The 15187-nt window shown below is 40.0% G+C and overlaps 2 protein-coding genes across 3 annotated transcripts; one reads left to right on the top strand and one right to left on the bottom strand.

Moving 5' to 3' along the window:
* Positions 1-2893: 2893 nt before the first annotated feature.
* Positions 2894-7738, top strand: RB195_011519 (uncharacterized protein; the record flags this gene model as incomplete). Its single annotated transcript, XM_064192969.1, has 8 exons — positions 2894-3028; positions 3434-3625; positions 3954-4049; positions 4152-4264; positions 5264-5341; positions 5446-5572; positions 7426-7604; positions 7672-7738. 8 exons carry the CDS (start codon positions 2894-2896, stop codon positions 7736-7738), a joined length of 987 nt encoding a protein of 328 aa, XP_064050552.1.
* Positions 7739-9344: 1606 nt separating this feature from the next.
* On the bottom strand, positions 9345-15015 carry RB195_011518 (uncharacterized protein; the record flags this gene model as incomplete). Of its 2 annotated transcripts, none has more annotated exons than XM_064192967.1 (6): positions 9345-9466; positions 9536-9694; positions 9764-9946; positions 12584-12685; positions 12767-12827; positions 14626-15015. In XM_064192967.1, the coding sequence occupies 6 exons, from the start codon at positions 15013-15015 to the stop codon at positions 9345-9347; spliced, it is 1017 nt and encodes a 338-aa protein (XP_064050550.1). The 2 variants fall into 2 exon arrangements, with proteins under 2 accessions (XP_064050550.1, XP_064050551.1); XM_064192968.1 differs by having other exon boundaries at positions 14626-14973.
* Positions 15016-15187: the final 172 nt, after the last annotated feature.

Raw genomic sequence — 15187 nt, 5'->3', positions numbered from 1 at the left:
AATCCCTGTACCTCGAAGGGAATACAGTACGAGAAACATTGGAGTTCTCCACAAATTTTCCCGCTTCGTTCTTTCCTGCATTCTTTCCCATCCCTCTTTTTTCCTTCACGTTCTCAAGAGTTCACATCATTTTCTCCTCAATTATGCCCTGCACATGCAATTTATGAGCACTTTTTATCTTTGTGAAAAACTGTGAGAAGATCGCGCAGTGTTAAGTAAGTAAACCAAGCACTATATGCTGCTCTGTCTCTCGTTCAAAGGTCCCATCACTCAATTATTTCGCTATCGTATCAATTATGGTTAAATAATCAAATACATACTTATTATCCCATAAATTCCAATCTAGAGGATCACAAAATCGCTCGCGAATAGGAATGAAAGTGTCGATTTTATTTTATAGTTCCACTTAGTTAGTTTTCTTTCGGCTATTTTTTTGCTGGTTTTTTTTTCTCTCGATACTGCAGTTTTCTGCCTCCCCTTTATCCATATGTAGCCATCAGTCCGATCAGGATCTCCTACCACCCTCACCATCGAAGAAATCCTTAATTTTGTATTTTGTTTTTTGGAACAAAACTGAATGAAGTCGAAAAAAAACCAAACTAAATTAACTTTTTTCGACTGGTCAAAATTTGGTTAAATCATTTAATTTAATTTATTTTTTTTTCGCGTAGTACACATCACAAGGGCATGGGATCGATAATAATTTGTATGAGTGATTTTTTTTTTCGATGAGTTAAAATCTGAATAAATTCGAAAAAAAACTAGACCAAATTAACTGTTTTCAACTGGTACAAATTTTATTTTATTTTATCTTATTTTATTTTATTAACTATTTATTACTTTATTACTTACATTATTTGTTAACTTTATTATTTTTTCGCGTAGAACACACCATAAGCACAATAATAATTCGATTATAAATCGTATTAGAAAATTTATTCATTTATTTATTTTGTTTTACCTCTGCAGTTAATTTGTTAACGACTAGATGTTCCATCGATGGTTCACGTCTTATGATGTGATGTTCTTTCTTCAAATATACTGATTGTCGACAATTTTTCTCAAAATTGATGGAGGATTTGATGGCGTTTTCTAGCTGTCGAGCACGGTTTTCCAGCTAACAACATCGGCAGATACGATAGAGAACACATACAGTAGCTTCTGTAGTAGAATGTACTGTACCACTGTACTATACAATACAGAAAATCCAGCAATAAAATACGCCATAATGGCATGAAATGAGATAAGTGTTAAGTATTAGACAAACTAATAAAGTATGTAATATTGTATTATTAAATATTATATTAGCATTAATACTGTTTATTAGTGGTTGAGGTAAAGGTTAAAAGCATAAAGTGTCCGGCGTTAATCAATCCGCTTGCGATGCGCCCCCACGTTCACTTCAATTCAGAATCGTTTGAGGTTTACGAACGTGTAACTGACCTCCACAATGACTTGTGGTGGTAGCCGATGTGTCAACTCAGTGTTTTTATCCTCCCAGACAACTCTGGTACCAATTTATCGACCCCGGAGGGATGAAAGGCTTGGTGAGCACTAGTGCGGATTCGAACCTCCGATCAATTGTGCAGGAAGCGGACCCTCTAATCGCGACACAACACTCGCCCATTTGTGGTTAAATACTAAAATATGCTACACTAGTGCTATATCATTACGATCAAAAATTCCCTATCCTCGTATCGCTTTCTAAGATGCTAAAATCAATCCACAACACATAAATGTATGCACATAAAGACCGTCGTTTAACTCCGACATCGTGCTGGAAGCCAGCGCCTATCTGCGCCACAATGCCGCGTCGGCAGCCGCGTGCAAGCGGTTGCAACCGTCTCGCCCGGCCCGTAGTCGCTTACGTGAAGTTATACTAAAAAAATCGGAACATTTCGCCCGAACTGCTCTATTTCTTGGACGTATCGGCTGGAATCGCCCTCTGTAACTAAATATCAGTTGGCTGATTTTTTTAAATCAACAAATCTTTATGTGAGAAGTAAGAAAATTATCATGGAGAGCCAAATTGTCATGGATCATGGATAGCTAGCGCTAATCAAAGTTAATTAGTGTCTGGATAATCACTATACGCGGAGAGTTCTGTACTTTTCCTCTGGAACACCTCTCAGTTGCGTGGATGACCTCATATCCTAAAATTTCGGGAACTACGTAAGGTCTATTTTTTCATATTTGAACAACCAAAAAAAATATTATTTTAAATCAATTATTATTGTTTATTATATATTATTTATTTTATATTATTTATTATATTATTTATTATTTCATTATTATTAATGTCGGCCTCTCTCGACAATCTCGATATCAGTACATGTAAAATAAATACACCTATTTAAAACAAGCGTATTCCGCGAGAACTGGTCCCGAGCCACAATTGCAATCCTCGCGAACATATAAAGCTGCCAAATAGTCGATGAACATTAAAGAACTTTCAACATCTGACAAATGAATAACTTTGCACCTAGCCAGTGTAGGATTCTTTTCGAATCTTAGGTATTTTAGCAGGTAGATTTCTAAACATTTGATCAGCTTGAAATCTGAGTTTTTCGAGAATTCCCTTGAATGACTATTTATTAAATATATCAGCTGAACATCAGCTCAAAAATAGATATCCTCTGCACGATTAACAACTGAGCGCTCAACCATCGGTCAATCAAATCGAGATCATATCAGACCAGATTAGCCGCCGGCGCTGATCTCCTCGCATTCCATGACGTCATCGCCCTAATTTCCTCCTTAGAAAAGCCCCATAATTTCTCAGCTGTTCTCCATTTCTGTCTGTCACGGCTCGTTTATACTTTTTGATGATCGATTCGCACAAATAATCTACATATGATCTATATCTCAGTCAGGTCTATCTAGGTCTATATGAATGTGCGTCCGTTTTCTGTGTCGTGTCGGTGTGATCGCCGTCGTGCTCTTTTGTACATGGTATTCGCTGAGCTATAACGTTCTTACGGAGCAACGTCAATGCGATAATCTACCATCCAAGTTGTATGTACATCCGGTGAGTGCGCAGAGAAGCAGAGTGCATGCTATGTCCGCAGAAAACGCACGTGATTTTGCAGACGGGTTCTCGATAATTTCAAATTTGTGGAATTGTCTTTTGAATTTTTGTTATTATACATGCATGCGCTCTATATATATATATATATATATATATATATATTTATTTATTTATTTATTTATATTTATATTTATTTATTTATTTATTTATTTATTTATATTTATATTTATTTATTTATTTATACATACATTTAATGCTTTGCCTTTTTGTCAGAGACGTAGACAATACGCACACGCACAGAGACGCTAGTCACTTCTCAGAAAACGGCGAAAACTGCAAATTTTTCTACTTATGAGATAGATTGTGATGTTTTGATATTGATAGATGATAAAATCTTTATTCCAGATTCATTCCTCCGCATCTGCGCTACCAATTCGGCGCGATCCGCGGCCGTTATTTGCTCCACGCATTCGTTTATTGCCTCACTCGCTGTGTGAGTCAAACGCATCCGTGGTCTTTGTGATTCATTCTGATTTACGAAACACAGCTCAACGACAATTTCAACGGAAACAACTCGATGATGCATGGTTAGATACGGTATGCATTACAGACTCTGACATTAGTTTACGAAAACTGGTCCCCATCCCTAAATTACGGCTTCCCGGCCTCTGCAACAACTTTTTGTGGACTTTCTGCGTATTGTGTGAACTCTTCATTGCCTAGTTTTTAAATCGGGGCGGATTTGATCGAAACCTGGACGAGGACTAGTTTTCCGGATGATCGATGTGTTGTCATTTTCGATTAGGAAAACTTAGTTTCTTTTTTAAATGAATATAACGTTAAAACGCGTTCATCAATACATTTCTTTCCTTGCTTATTACCCTATTTGTCGTCTCCCTATCAGAAGCCACGTCCACTTTTTCAGCTTCAAGCGAAACGCCTTTTTGTCATTGGAAGTGCCGCACGGGATACGACAGACAAGTACGAAAAAGAGGCGGACAAATTTAACGACCTATTGCAAGTAGATACTGTAGAACACTACCATAACATCACGTATAAGGCAAGCATAACTCGTTTTCGGCCGATCTTTTCACAACGTCACCATCGCAACCGCTTTTTATAGGCACAAGCATGGATACAACTGCTAACATCTTGTCCACAACCGCCTAAGTTTGTTATCAAACTCGACGATGATGTCATGGTAGATCGAATAGGAGTCGAGTATCTAATCGATAGGTTTGTTCGAGTTCGAGTTCGAGTTCCACTTCGATGAATTTTCTTCTGAAATTTTTTTGTCCACTGTGACTTAAATTGATTTAACTCGAATGCACAAAATCAATATAAGCTCAGAACACTCGTAGTGCTCAAAAGCAGCGTATCACAAAAGTGGGGATACCTGCGAGAAAACGTAGGGTTCGTGGTTTAGATTACCAGTATGGGCGTAGCTCCGCTCAGTTTCCCCTAGTCGTTCTGAAAAACGGCACAGGAAACTCCATTTTTTCCTACGAGATACGTGAGAACGCTGCATCCTTGCGCACGCGCCACGTTCATAAGCAAACGATCGATGATCAATCAGGTCTCCTCACTATCCTGTTGAAGTAAAACCAATGAATAGGATACTAAGCAGATCTGAACGTGCACAAGGAGGAGGGTGCGTAATAACGTGCTTCGTAGGATCAATCGTTCCGTTCCCAAGCGGTTTTTCAAGGATGATTATGGAGAATTAAATGAGGTGGCGCTCATACTCCTAATCTACACCTTGAACTCTATATTTTCCACCAGGTTTTCTAGCAATGTCAATTTCGTGCTGCGCTGCCTCTAACGCTGTTTCACCGCTCTGAGTGTATTATCATAGGGGCAACGGCACAATTTTGCTGTGCAATACCACGCTTATTTGCCTCTGCGTGTTCGTCGGGCACCAAAAACACTACGAGTGCTCCTGAGAAAAGTCGGAATCATAATACATGGCGCAGAGTTTCTGCTCAGTCTCATTAGTAGCAAACGATAATTGGAATTTATTTCTAATGATCTTAAATAATGATTAAATAAACTTAATGAGAGCGTTTCCTTACTTTTTAGGGAGCTACCACCAATATTCACCAAGACTTTGTGTGAAAAAACTGAGTTTTCAGAAAAGTAGTGAGGGGATCTACTAACTTGGTTAAATTGAAACCACATACATAGGAAAGCGAAGTAAAATGTATGACAAATGTTTTCTAACCTTAGCAATTTCAGGTACAACACTTCAAAGCGAATTCTCGGATGTCGTGTACTCACTCATGGAACGGTCGTTCGAAATCCACAATCGAAATGGTTAGCAACATCGTGTTTTTGTTTACATTGTTGCTCTTTTTTAAAACTCCAACGAAATTCGTGTGGTTCCGTGATCCTAATGCTTCGAGAATGCAATAATTCAGGTATTTATCCCATGAAGAGTACAATGCTACGGATCTTGGCACATACTGTCAAGGTATGGCTTACATGTTCAGTGGTGATCAACTACGACATATGCGGGACAACATCTCACGGGTACAGTTCTTATGGGTGAGTTACAAATAATCTATCCATGTGTAATTACATAACATACTTATGATTTATTTAATTAATTTTAACTTAGTTAATTTTTCTAAATGTCTAAATCATTGCGCTAATTAGAGCAGGTGGGTCCTACTAAGAACAAGATAGCAGGTAGTTCGATAATAATAGCTTATCACCATATCTGCACAATCGATGGTTCGAGATCAATACTTTCGTCCCTCCAAAATCGATAAATAGCTGTCAGACATGAGGATAAAGACACTAACACGGTACATCGGCTAACCTTCGCTGTTCATTTTCAATCCCCGCATACGCGTTCGCAAAACTAACGATTCTGAATTAAAGTCGAATGCGTTGTTGCATCTGAAAAAGGCTGATCAACCCCAGGAAGCTTAAGCTTTGTCTTTTAAAACCTCGACGACTGTGCGCTTTAATCCCCTACGGGATATGAGATAAGAGGGATATTTCCGGTCATCCACAAGAAGCCGACGTCAAAAAAGTTATGTAATACTTTCTTCTTGTTTTGATTCTTTTTTCGTCCCACCAAATTGTTGTCTTTTTTCCAGTAGTTGTATCTTCGTATTCATGTCGGGTAAAAACAACATGAAGGTCGGTGCAATTGCGTAAGCGGGTACGCTCGGAGGAGCCAGCGATTGGGATCGAGGTGCGCACATCTCAATCCCAATCCAATCAATCCTAACGCTTCGAACGAAGCCACTTACGCAACTGGAGCATGTGCTTCACGACTTTTTGACCCGATTATACTCTTTTTTTAGTTTTTGTTCTAATAGTACATGGATTTAAAGGCATCACCCCACGAATCTGAGATGGTGCAGATTTCAGGTGGAGTATTCGTATACGGGAAGGGAGACTATGGAGAGGAGGGTGATTCCGTCCACTTCTTCCTAATTGCCGTAAAAAAACAGCCCGGAAGATGCGGCGCCGCACAAGGCTGGCGCGCTCCAGTCGAACTCCCTGTAGAAAATAGTGCGCTAAAACGCCTGAAGCCATATCTTCCGGGCCGTTTTTTTACGGCAATTAGGAAGAAATGGACGGAATCACCCCTCTCTCCATGGTCTCCCATCCCGTATACGAATACTCCACGTGAAATCCGTACCACCTCAGATTCGTAGAGTGATGCCTTTTAATCACATGCTCAGTTGGAGTATACACGTATCGTCTCCTACGACTTATCTCAAACAACCCTTGAAAGTCGAACAGGTGTAGATCTTTAGGTTGGAACGAGCATGAATTTAAAGCACAACAAAACGGGACAAAAACTTTCCTAAGCATTTGGAACAAAATGTAGCAGGGCTTGCTTGAGTACATTAGCGTAGCCAATCTCCTATGTGAACTATTAATCGAACGCCACAAAAATCCCCGAACAATCACTAACAATTTCAACAGTCCCTCTACAAAGAAAAAGGCAACACATTCGACGCTTCTTTCATACACTTCCAATACACTACCCTATCTTAAAATACATACTGGTTAAAGATCGAATTTTTTTCCAAATTACAGGGTGCGCCATAAATATGGACACTCGATAAAAGGAGAATTATTTAGGCGAAATTGCTCAGGAAACAACAAAACTTTGATAATAATTTATTAATGGTCCAATTAAGAAGAAAAATTGGTTTTTACTAAATAAAACCTCCTTTGGCACGAACAGCAGCCTTCATACACTGAGGGTAGGAGTCTATTCCGGACTGCAGGACTCCTTGTTGTTTCGAACGAAAAAAGTCACCGCATTTATGGCGCATCCTGTAAGCTTGTTCTAAGAAAGGCTGGCTATTGAGCTGTGGAACGGTAGAAAATCCTTAAGCTACAATCTTCTTAGTAAATGCCTACCTATTCAGATGGATGACTGGTACGTCACACGTGGTCTGCTTTCCAGTTCAAACACTACAATACTGGATCTTAGCGATCATTACTGCTCAACAAATTCCGAGGAAGAATTGGATGTGGTGCTTGAACGCAAAAGAACCCGTAAAAATATGCAACGGACCATTTTTGCACACTTCAGGCCAGCAGACAAGTAAGTTCCGAACTGACTGACTTGGCAACGATGAGACCATTTCTCTAAACAAATACAAAAACCTTAGGTTCCCGCTGAAACGTTCTATACAAACATGGAAAGAATTTATGGTGCTCAACAACCGATGTACATAGTCCATCCGAGATTTGTTTATATTTTTGTATATATTTCACTTCAAAAATGAACTATTGCATTATTCATCGAGAAAGTCCAACGTCTACAGCGATGTAAACTCCGACAGATTTATTTCCCAAACTTTTTCCAGCAAAAAAAGTTTACGGAAAAATTTCTGTCGCCTATGATCTACTATTACTTCTAAAGAAGTCAAAATAAGCTGAAATAGCCTTTCAAATAAGAGGACTGGATACGTGCATCCTCTATTTATTAAAGGAATAAGATCAGCCGATACGGATACAAACAACATGATTGAAACACAGATATAGAGGAGAAAATATGATGAAAACTCGTATTTAGTCATTTCAGTGCACATCAGCAAAAAATACAAAGAAACTACAAAAGATATACCAATCTGAGCATGAATTAGTAGAAAGTTTGGACAAAAAGAAAAATAAGTGTCAGCAAAATAACCACTCATTCATGAACGGAAATTAAAGCAATTTGAAGAGCAAGAACATAACTCAGAATAACACCGATACTGGGCATAGCACTCCACCCACCTATTGTGCTGCAAAATGATAAAAAATACTGGAAGTGGTACATATAACTACTGCCAACAAAACTCCCTTAAGTCCTAATTATGGAACAATTACCAGCCATGTTGTCACATCCTACCGCACATTAACATAATTTCAGGATGAGAAACTTCAGAAATTTATCGGCAAGATCGCTGGAGAATTGGAGAAAAAACTTGAACAACCCTTTCAGGAAGTAATGGTAGTGGTTTTCATCGTTATTGTCTGTTTGCGTTATGAGGTTACGGATAGTGATAAAAACAAAGTGAGCTGAATCTCAGTGTGGTTGAGTAAGCAGCTGCGCTCGAAGCGATGCGGTGGATGCAGCATTTGCGATCAAGTTGGAATAATCGCCTTCTCCTCTCATAAAATTGCGCTAGGGTTTAGGTCATTTTTACCCGACTATATCAACAATTTAGTACACTAACTAAATAAATAGCGCCAGAAGCCACCTCCTTGGTTTCAAGGAGCCAATTTTGAGGAAGAATAGTGAAAATGATATTTACAAAAATAGAAATATGAAATGTGTGTCTGTACAAAGCTTTGGGAGTTTTTTTTTCAAAGAAGAATTTACCTACACGTACCGTATTCCTACATAAACAATTTGCCGTCAAGGATCGGTGTCAAATACATGGTTGAAATAGCCAACCATAACATCGCACTTCCAAAAAAACGAGTTGTAGTTCCAACTGCATGTCTGTTTTAGATACTCGACCGTACTCCAATTCGAGTGAAGTTGCAAACGTCGCACAATGTACATACAACAAAACATTCAAAAAGACGAAATGAAACGCCCTGTTAAAGTGAAAGGCATGATTCCAAGTCGTTCTTTGCTATTTACACTAACATGATACAATTATGTACCGTCAAAAGTGAAACGAACTTCAACCAGTAATGAAACAACGATGTCCGATTTCATCAGGAGTATTGCTGAAAATGGTTTACTACTGTAAAAATGAAGAGGAAAATTCCAGAGCAAGTTCCAAAAGAAAAAAAAAACGCGACAAAAATAATGTAAGCAAGCCAGGTCACCTACAAGAGGACGAGGTCAGAAAAGATATGTTATGCGTTCTTCTTGTTTTGGTTCCACCAAATTGTTGTCAAATAGAGGTACATCATCATCAATTACTTCGTTATTGTCATGTTCTGATGCAGCAACATTTGATAGACCTAAAAAAACAGTTAGATACCTTTACCATCACGCCGTAGTATTCCCCTAAACCGAAAAATTCTTCTAACCTTTCTCCTGCTTTCCCGTATTAGCCTTCTTCGAATTTCTGAGCTCAATTTCTTTTTCCTTCTTTCTTTTCACAACTGCAAGAGATCTTTGTATGAGATTGGGCACAGTCTTCACTACAACAGGAGCAGGCGCTACAATTGATGGCGAATCCGTGTCCACTAAAGATTGGCACATTTAATGCGATAAAACTTTCACAGTAAATAAATCGATTGAAATAAAATTCCAACCTTTCGTCCGAAACAACGGCTCTTCAGAAGGTTCCACCGTTCTTAGTCCAGAAGTCGTGGCTACTTCTCGGTGATAAAGCGGACTAGCTGCAGCCACGTTTTTGGAAACTTGGGAAGGCGAGTTAGTAGTGCGAGGACGAGTATGGTTTGTCGCTGTCGAACTCCGTGCAGGAGCTTTTCGAACTGAATCCACTTTTAAATGAACACAAGAAACTATGCTGTACGTGATATTTTACAAGTTTTTTTTTACAAGAATAGGAATATGAAATGTCTGGCGAAATGGCGAAAAACCAGAAAGAAAAGGAAAGAGAGTGGAAACAAACAAAAGATTGCGGTCAATATCGATCTGGACGACGTAACCTGGCAAAAGTTGGCAAATTGCCATGTAGAGCGCTCAAAAACCGTCTGCGGGCAGTCAGCAACCGCGCTGCTCCAGCGCGACCGCCCGTTCGACTACACCGCGCTTCATATCATTTTGATCTTACCATACCTCTTCGAAAAAAAAGGGAAAAAGAAAGAGATAAGCTATGGTCATCAATCTTGCATTTTTCATCACTGTTTCATCATTTCATGCATGTTATCCTAGGGAATATTTTCTCTTAACGAAGCAAAAACCACTTCTAAATAGACACCAAACACTAACAGAATTTTAGAAACTTAATGAAGATCTATGCACTACACATTGGATCTGTATTTTCACATGCAACTACCACAGAAGTCTTCCCAGCAGTACAAAACACTGTCTGTCTCCTCATATCTATCTCCTCAATAACTCCATATCCGAATGACGATAAGAAACTAAAACTACAGTTCAGGCGATGAGAAGAAAATAAATGGTGACAAATTTAAGGCGTTCGTTGTTGCTTAGATAAAATGCATCTTCCTACTTGTACCGAACATATGTACTCTTTATCAAAGTGTTTGCTAGCTGGACATGTTCGGCGATCATGCTATTATGCATAGTCCTCAAACGTTGCTTTTTTAAAGGCAGCATACCACGAATCTGAAGTGGTGCGGATTTCAGGTGGAGTATTTGTACACGGGATAGTAGATTATGGAGAGGAGTGCGATTCCGTCCAGTTCTTCCTGATTGCCGTAAAAAATGGCCCAGAAGATGCGCGCGTGCGCAAGGCTGGCGCGCTCCAATCGAAGTCTTTGTGGGAAATAGTGGGCTGGAACGCTCAAAGCCGTATCTTCCGGGCCGTTTTCTACGGCAATTAGGAAGAAATGGACGGAATCACCATTCTCTCAATAATCTACGATCCCGTATACGAATACTCCACCGGAAATCCGTACCACTTCAGATTCGTGGGGTTGAGGCTTTTAATACCACGAAAACCAAAACGAAAATCATCTCGTATTTAGACTAAACCAATGTTTTCTACAGTCGGGTCAAAACAATGGTGCAATAGCATGGGCGGATCAGCTCGAATCGACTCTCGACTGGAGCTAACGGTTTAGACCACTGCTAAACCTACTCACCTCATTCTCTGCAGACTGAGTGGACCAGGCGATGATCGGACCTCAGTGGCAGCGCACCAAGCTTCACCCCGTTTTGAGCCGACTATATATATAGCCGACATCACATTCTCTCGAGCGGCCAAACTATGTAATGAGTTAAGGAATAAGCTCGTGCAGTTTTTTTTTTATTAATTCATTCGTTTTTGTGTGTTGGGTGTTACTTAATACTAAATATCATACACCATTTTGTTGCTTGCATTTTGCCTTCTAAGTATCGGTAATGAGATTTTTACTCTCCCTTATTGTGTTGGTCTAACGCTCCTAAAAAGATGAACCCTCAAGTCTACGAAGATGAACATCTCCGACATCTCAATCTTTTCGACTTTAATGATTTCTCATGCTGACGCTGCATGCGTTGAGATGTTTCTAGCCTGAAGCTCACAGGCAAGGAACATAAGAACACGTGAAACAGAGAAGAAAACGACTTGGCGAATACGAACAACCAAATCCATCTGCCAAGCAAGGTCTTCATCACTCAAGATATTGGTGTGGCATGAAGAGGATTATCCACTGGGAATTGTTGGAGAGGAGAAGAACGAAACCATCACTGCTGACGTTAATTGTTGTGAAAATCGTCCAGATGTTAAACATAAGGTGATTCTAACCTCAAACTGCGAATATAACCAAAATGGTCACTAGAATTTCGGTTGGAAGTTCCTCCACTTTTGCCATACTTTCAAACCTTACTCCGTCGGATTATCACCTTTTTCCGCTTCCAAATGCGCTTGTTGCTACTCCTCGAAGTTGAGCAAGAATTACGGAAATGGGTTACCTACTGGTTCACCTTAAAGGATGCGGCTTTTTGCTTCCGTGCGATTCTGAAACTCATTGACCGCTAGAACGAAAAAAAAAGCAGGGAAGGGTAACAAAAAGGATAAAGTGTCTTGCGTTAATCAGTCCGCTTGGGATGCGCTCCTACGTTCACCTCAATTCAGAATTTGAGGTTTACGAACGTGTAACTGGCCGATACAATGACTTGCGGTGGCCAGCCGACATAAGTCAGTATTTTTATCCTCCAAGAGAAGTCTGGTACCAGTTTATCGACCCCGGATGTATGAAAGGTTTGGTGAGCAGTAGGGCGGATTCGAACTTCCGATGGATCGTGCAGGAAGCGGGACCTCTAACCGTTACACTACACCCGAGACTTGAAGAGATATACAATTAATTGTAATTGATTTTGGTTGCAAAGCACATGACTTTGATGTTTAAAAATAATCGAACAAACTTATTCGTCCATCCAAACAAAGGAACACAACTAGTCACATGAAGATAACCTGAAAAACACCAACTGCTGCTTACCTTCCACTACTTCAATGTCTTCCGACGATGATGCTGGTTCCGAAATTTCAGGTTCTTCACTACCACTTCCGTTAGCTTCCGAGATACCTAACAGATCCAGGGCTGGAAAAGGATTATGAAAACAGGAAACAGCAGAAAAAAGAAATGGAAATAGAAGACAGAGCCAGAAGTATGACCACAAACCTGATGCAGCCCCATGATCGACTAACAGCGATCTAACATCAATGTCATCCAATGATATGTCCTAAAAAAAAGAATAAACAAAAGAGAGACTATAGCCTGCATGTATATAACGAATAGTGGTCACATATGAGATTTTCAAATTGTTCCACTCATTTCACTTCCAGTGTCGTATGAGTTGCTAATTGGTAGGAGCAAAAAAAAAATCCCATTTCTATCATCTACTTGATTCTCCTCGACATCTTTTAAATGCAGCGTATCACGATTTTCACGTGGTACAAAACACATAGCGAAAGCGTAGAGTCCGGGTAGTAGGTGGCGAAACCCAGCGTAGCTCCGTTCATCTTTCTCTAATCGTCCTAAAAACCGGCGCAGAACTGCTTTATTTCCTACGAGATACGTTAGAACGCGCACCTTTCCACAGGCTCCAGTTCCATCACCACCCTATTCATTGGTTTCACTTGAACAGACAGCTGAGGAGACCACATTAATTCCTGACCACCTGTACATGGATGTAGCGCGTGCACAAAGGTAGTGCGTTGCAACTGAAATCGTAGAAAAGAAGTTTCTCACGACATTTCTTAGGACGATTAGGCTGCCCGCAGAGTTAAGAGTCGCGTGGGAGCGCGGTTTCGCGGCTCTGCGGTTTTGGTGGTTATTGACTTTTCACAACAGTGAGCTCAATAAGCACCAAGACTTGAGAGCTTGACTGAACTTGACAAACCGCGCCCCCGCGCGGCTCTTAACTCCGCGGATACCCTTACGGGAGGATGAGCAGAACCACACTGGAATTCGCAGTCTACTACTCGAACTCTACGCTTTCGCTGTGGGTTTCACATCACGTCGAAATCGTGATAGACTGCCTTCAAATCTAATAAGAAACGCTTCGCAAACACGGTAGCTTTATACTGAAAAGTCGACTGTTAACTAAATAACAACTGATGGTAAAGGTAGTTCCAACACAAGGATTTCGTGTTCTCATCGAGAGCAGCGCCAACGAAAATAGGACACTCTGAACCGGTCATGGATTATCATAGCTAGACCTAATCTAGATCAACATCTCCAATATTCCTCACTAGTAAGAAAAGGAACAGTTTTGTATACCGTTTCAACTCCATTCCTAATAAATTTATCCAAATCTATCTAAATTTCCACTTTTTTCCGTGCCCACCGACAACTTTCTAAGGGATCAACTATCCTAGATAAATGGGATCAAAGAGTGAGTTGCATCTCCAAATTACAGCACCGTCTTATTCCAAGCAGCAGGAATTAGCAGATCAACTTTCTATCCCAATAATCATTTATCTGGAACGATGAAGATCGGCTCGTCAGTTGAGATCAATTAAATTCAAAGTGAAGTTGTTTGAGAAATACCCCTAACCTAAATCTAGAAAGAGCACTTCATTAAGTTCCTCCAAACATATTTGCAGACGGGAATTGAAATGTTTTTAATAGTACTGAAAGCCAGTCTGACGATGTTTGGGTCTCGGTCTCCTTGTGCACGCCCAGCTTCCACGAGCTACCGAGCGGTCGAAGATCAAAAGATCTTCTACCACCCTATTCAATCAAAACCAATGAACAGGCTGCTGACGGAACAAGAGCATGGATGACGCGTTAGCGCGTACCTCGTAGAAACGAACGCTATTCCCCACACCGTTTTTCAGGACGATTAGTGGAAACTGAGTGGTGCCACGCTCATATTCGCAATCTACACTCTATATTTGTCCAAAGAGACCCAACATCGCCAATTTCGTGGTAGGCTGCAATTACGAGATACTATGAACAGGCTGAACACTTCCTTTGTTCGAATTGTAGTTTAAAAATTTCATAAGCGTCTCAGGCAATGTCAGCAATGACCTCACCTCATCCTCACGCTTCTTCCTAAGTTTCGTCTTCGAGTCTTGTCGGTTATGCTTGCGTTTGCGCATTTCAATCAAATGCCGGGTGATTGTCGGTGCCTTCACTCCAAAAAGATTAGCTAACTCTTCAATTGTTAGTTTTGGATTCTCCTGCACTGTTTGTTGTAAATCAAAGTCATCCACGAGTGGAATCGGGCCACTCCTGTTGCAACCCAAATCTTCATCTCCTTGTCGAAATTTGTAAAACCACCGAATCACTGTTGGATAGACGATCGACGCATCACCGAACACACGTCGTAGATTCAGGAATGCAGTCTCCATTGAATGTTCGAGTTTGTACTCGTACAACATGCATATTCGAATGTTCCTCGAAGTGCAGAAATTTGTGCTCATTTCACTCTGTCAAAATCTAGCAAAAATATCTATAGAGGCCATGGTAAAGGTAGAAAACAGAAAAAAAAAACAATATTGAACAGTAAACATAAACTGTTAAAAAGAAACGATACCAAATAGACTGAATAGATCATCATTTATTGATCTCAAATATTTACCTTCAAACAATCTT

Source organism: Necator americanus, chromosome III (genome assembly GCF_031761385.1).
Source record: "Necator americanus strain Aroian chromosome III, whole genome shotgun sequence".
Classification (NCBI taxonomy): domain Eukaryota; kingdom Metazoa; phylum Nematoda; class Chromadorea; order Rhabditida; family Ancylostomatidae; genus Necator; species Necator americanus.
Note: the sequence above shows the minus strand (reverse complement) of the source record. Positions and strands in the feature narration are given on the sequence as shown.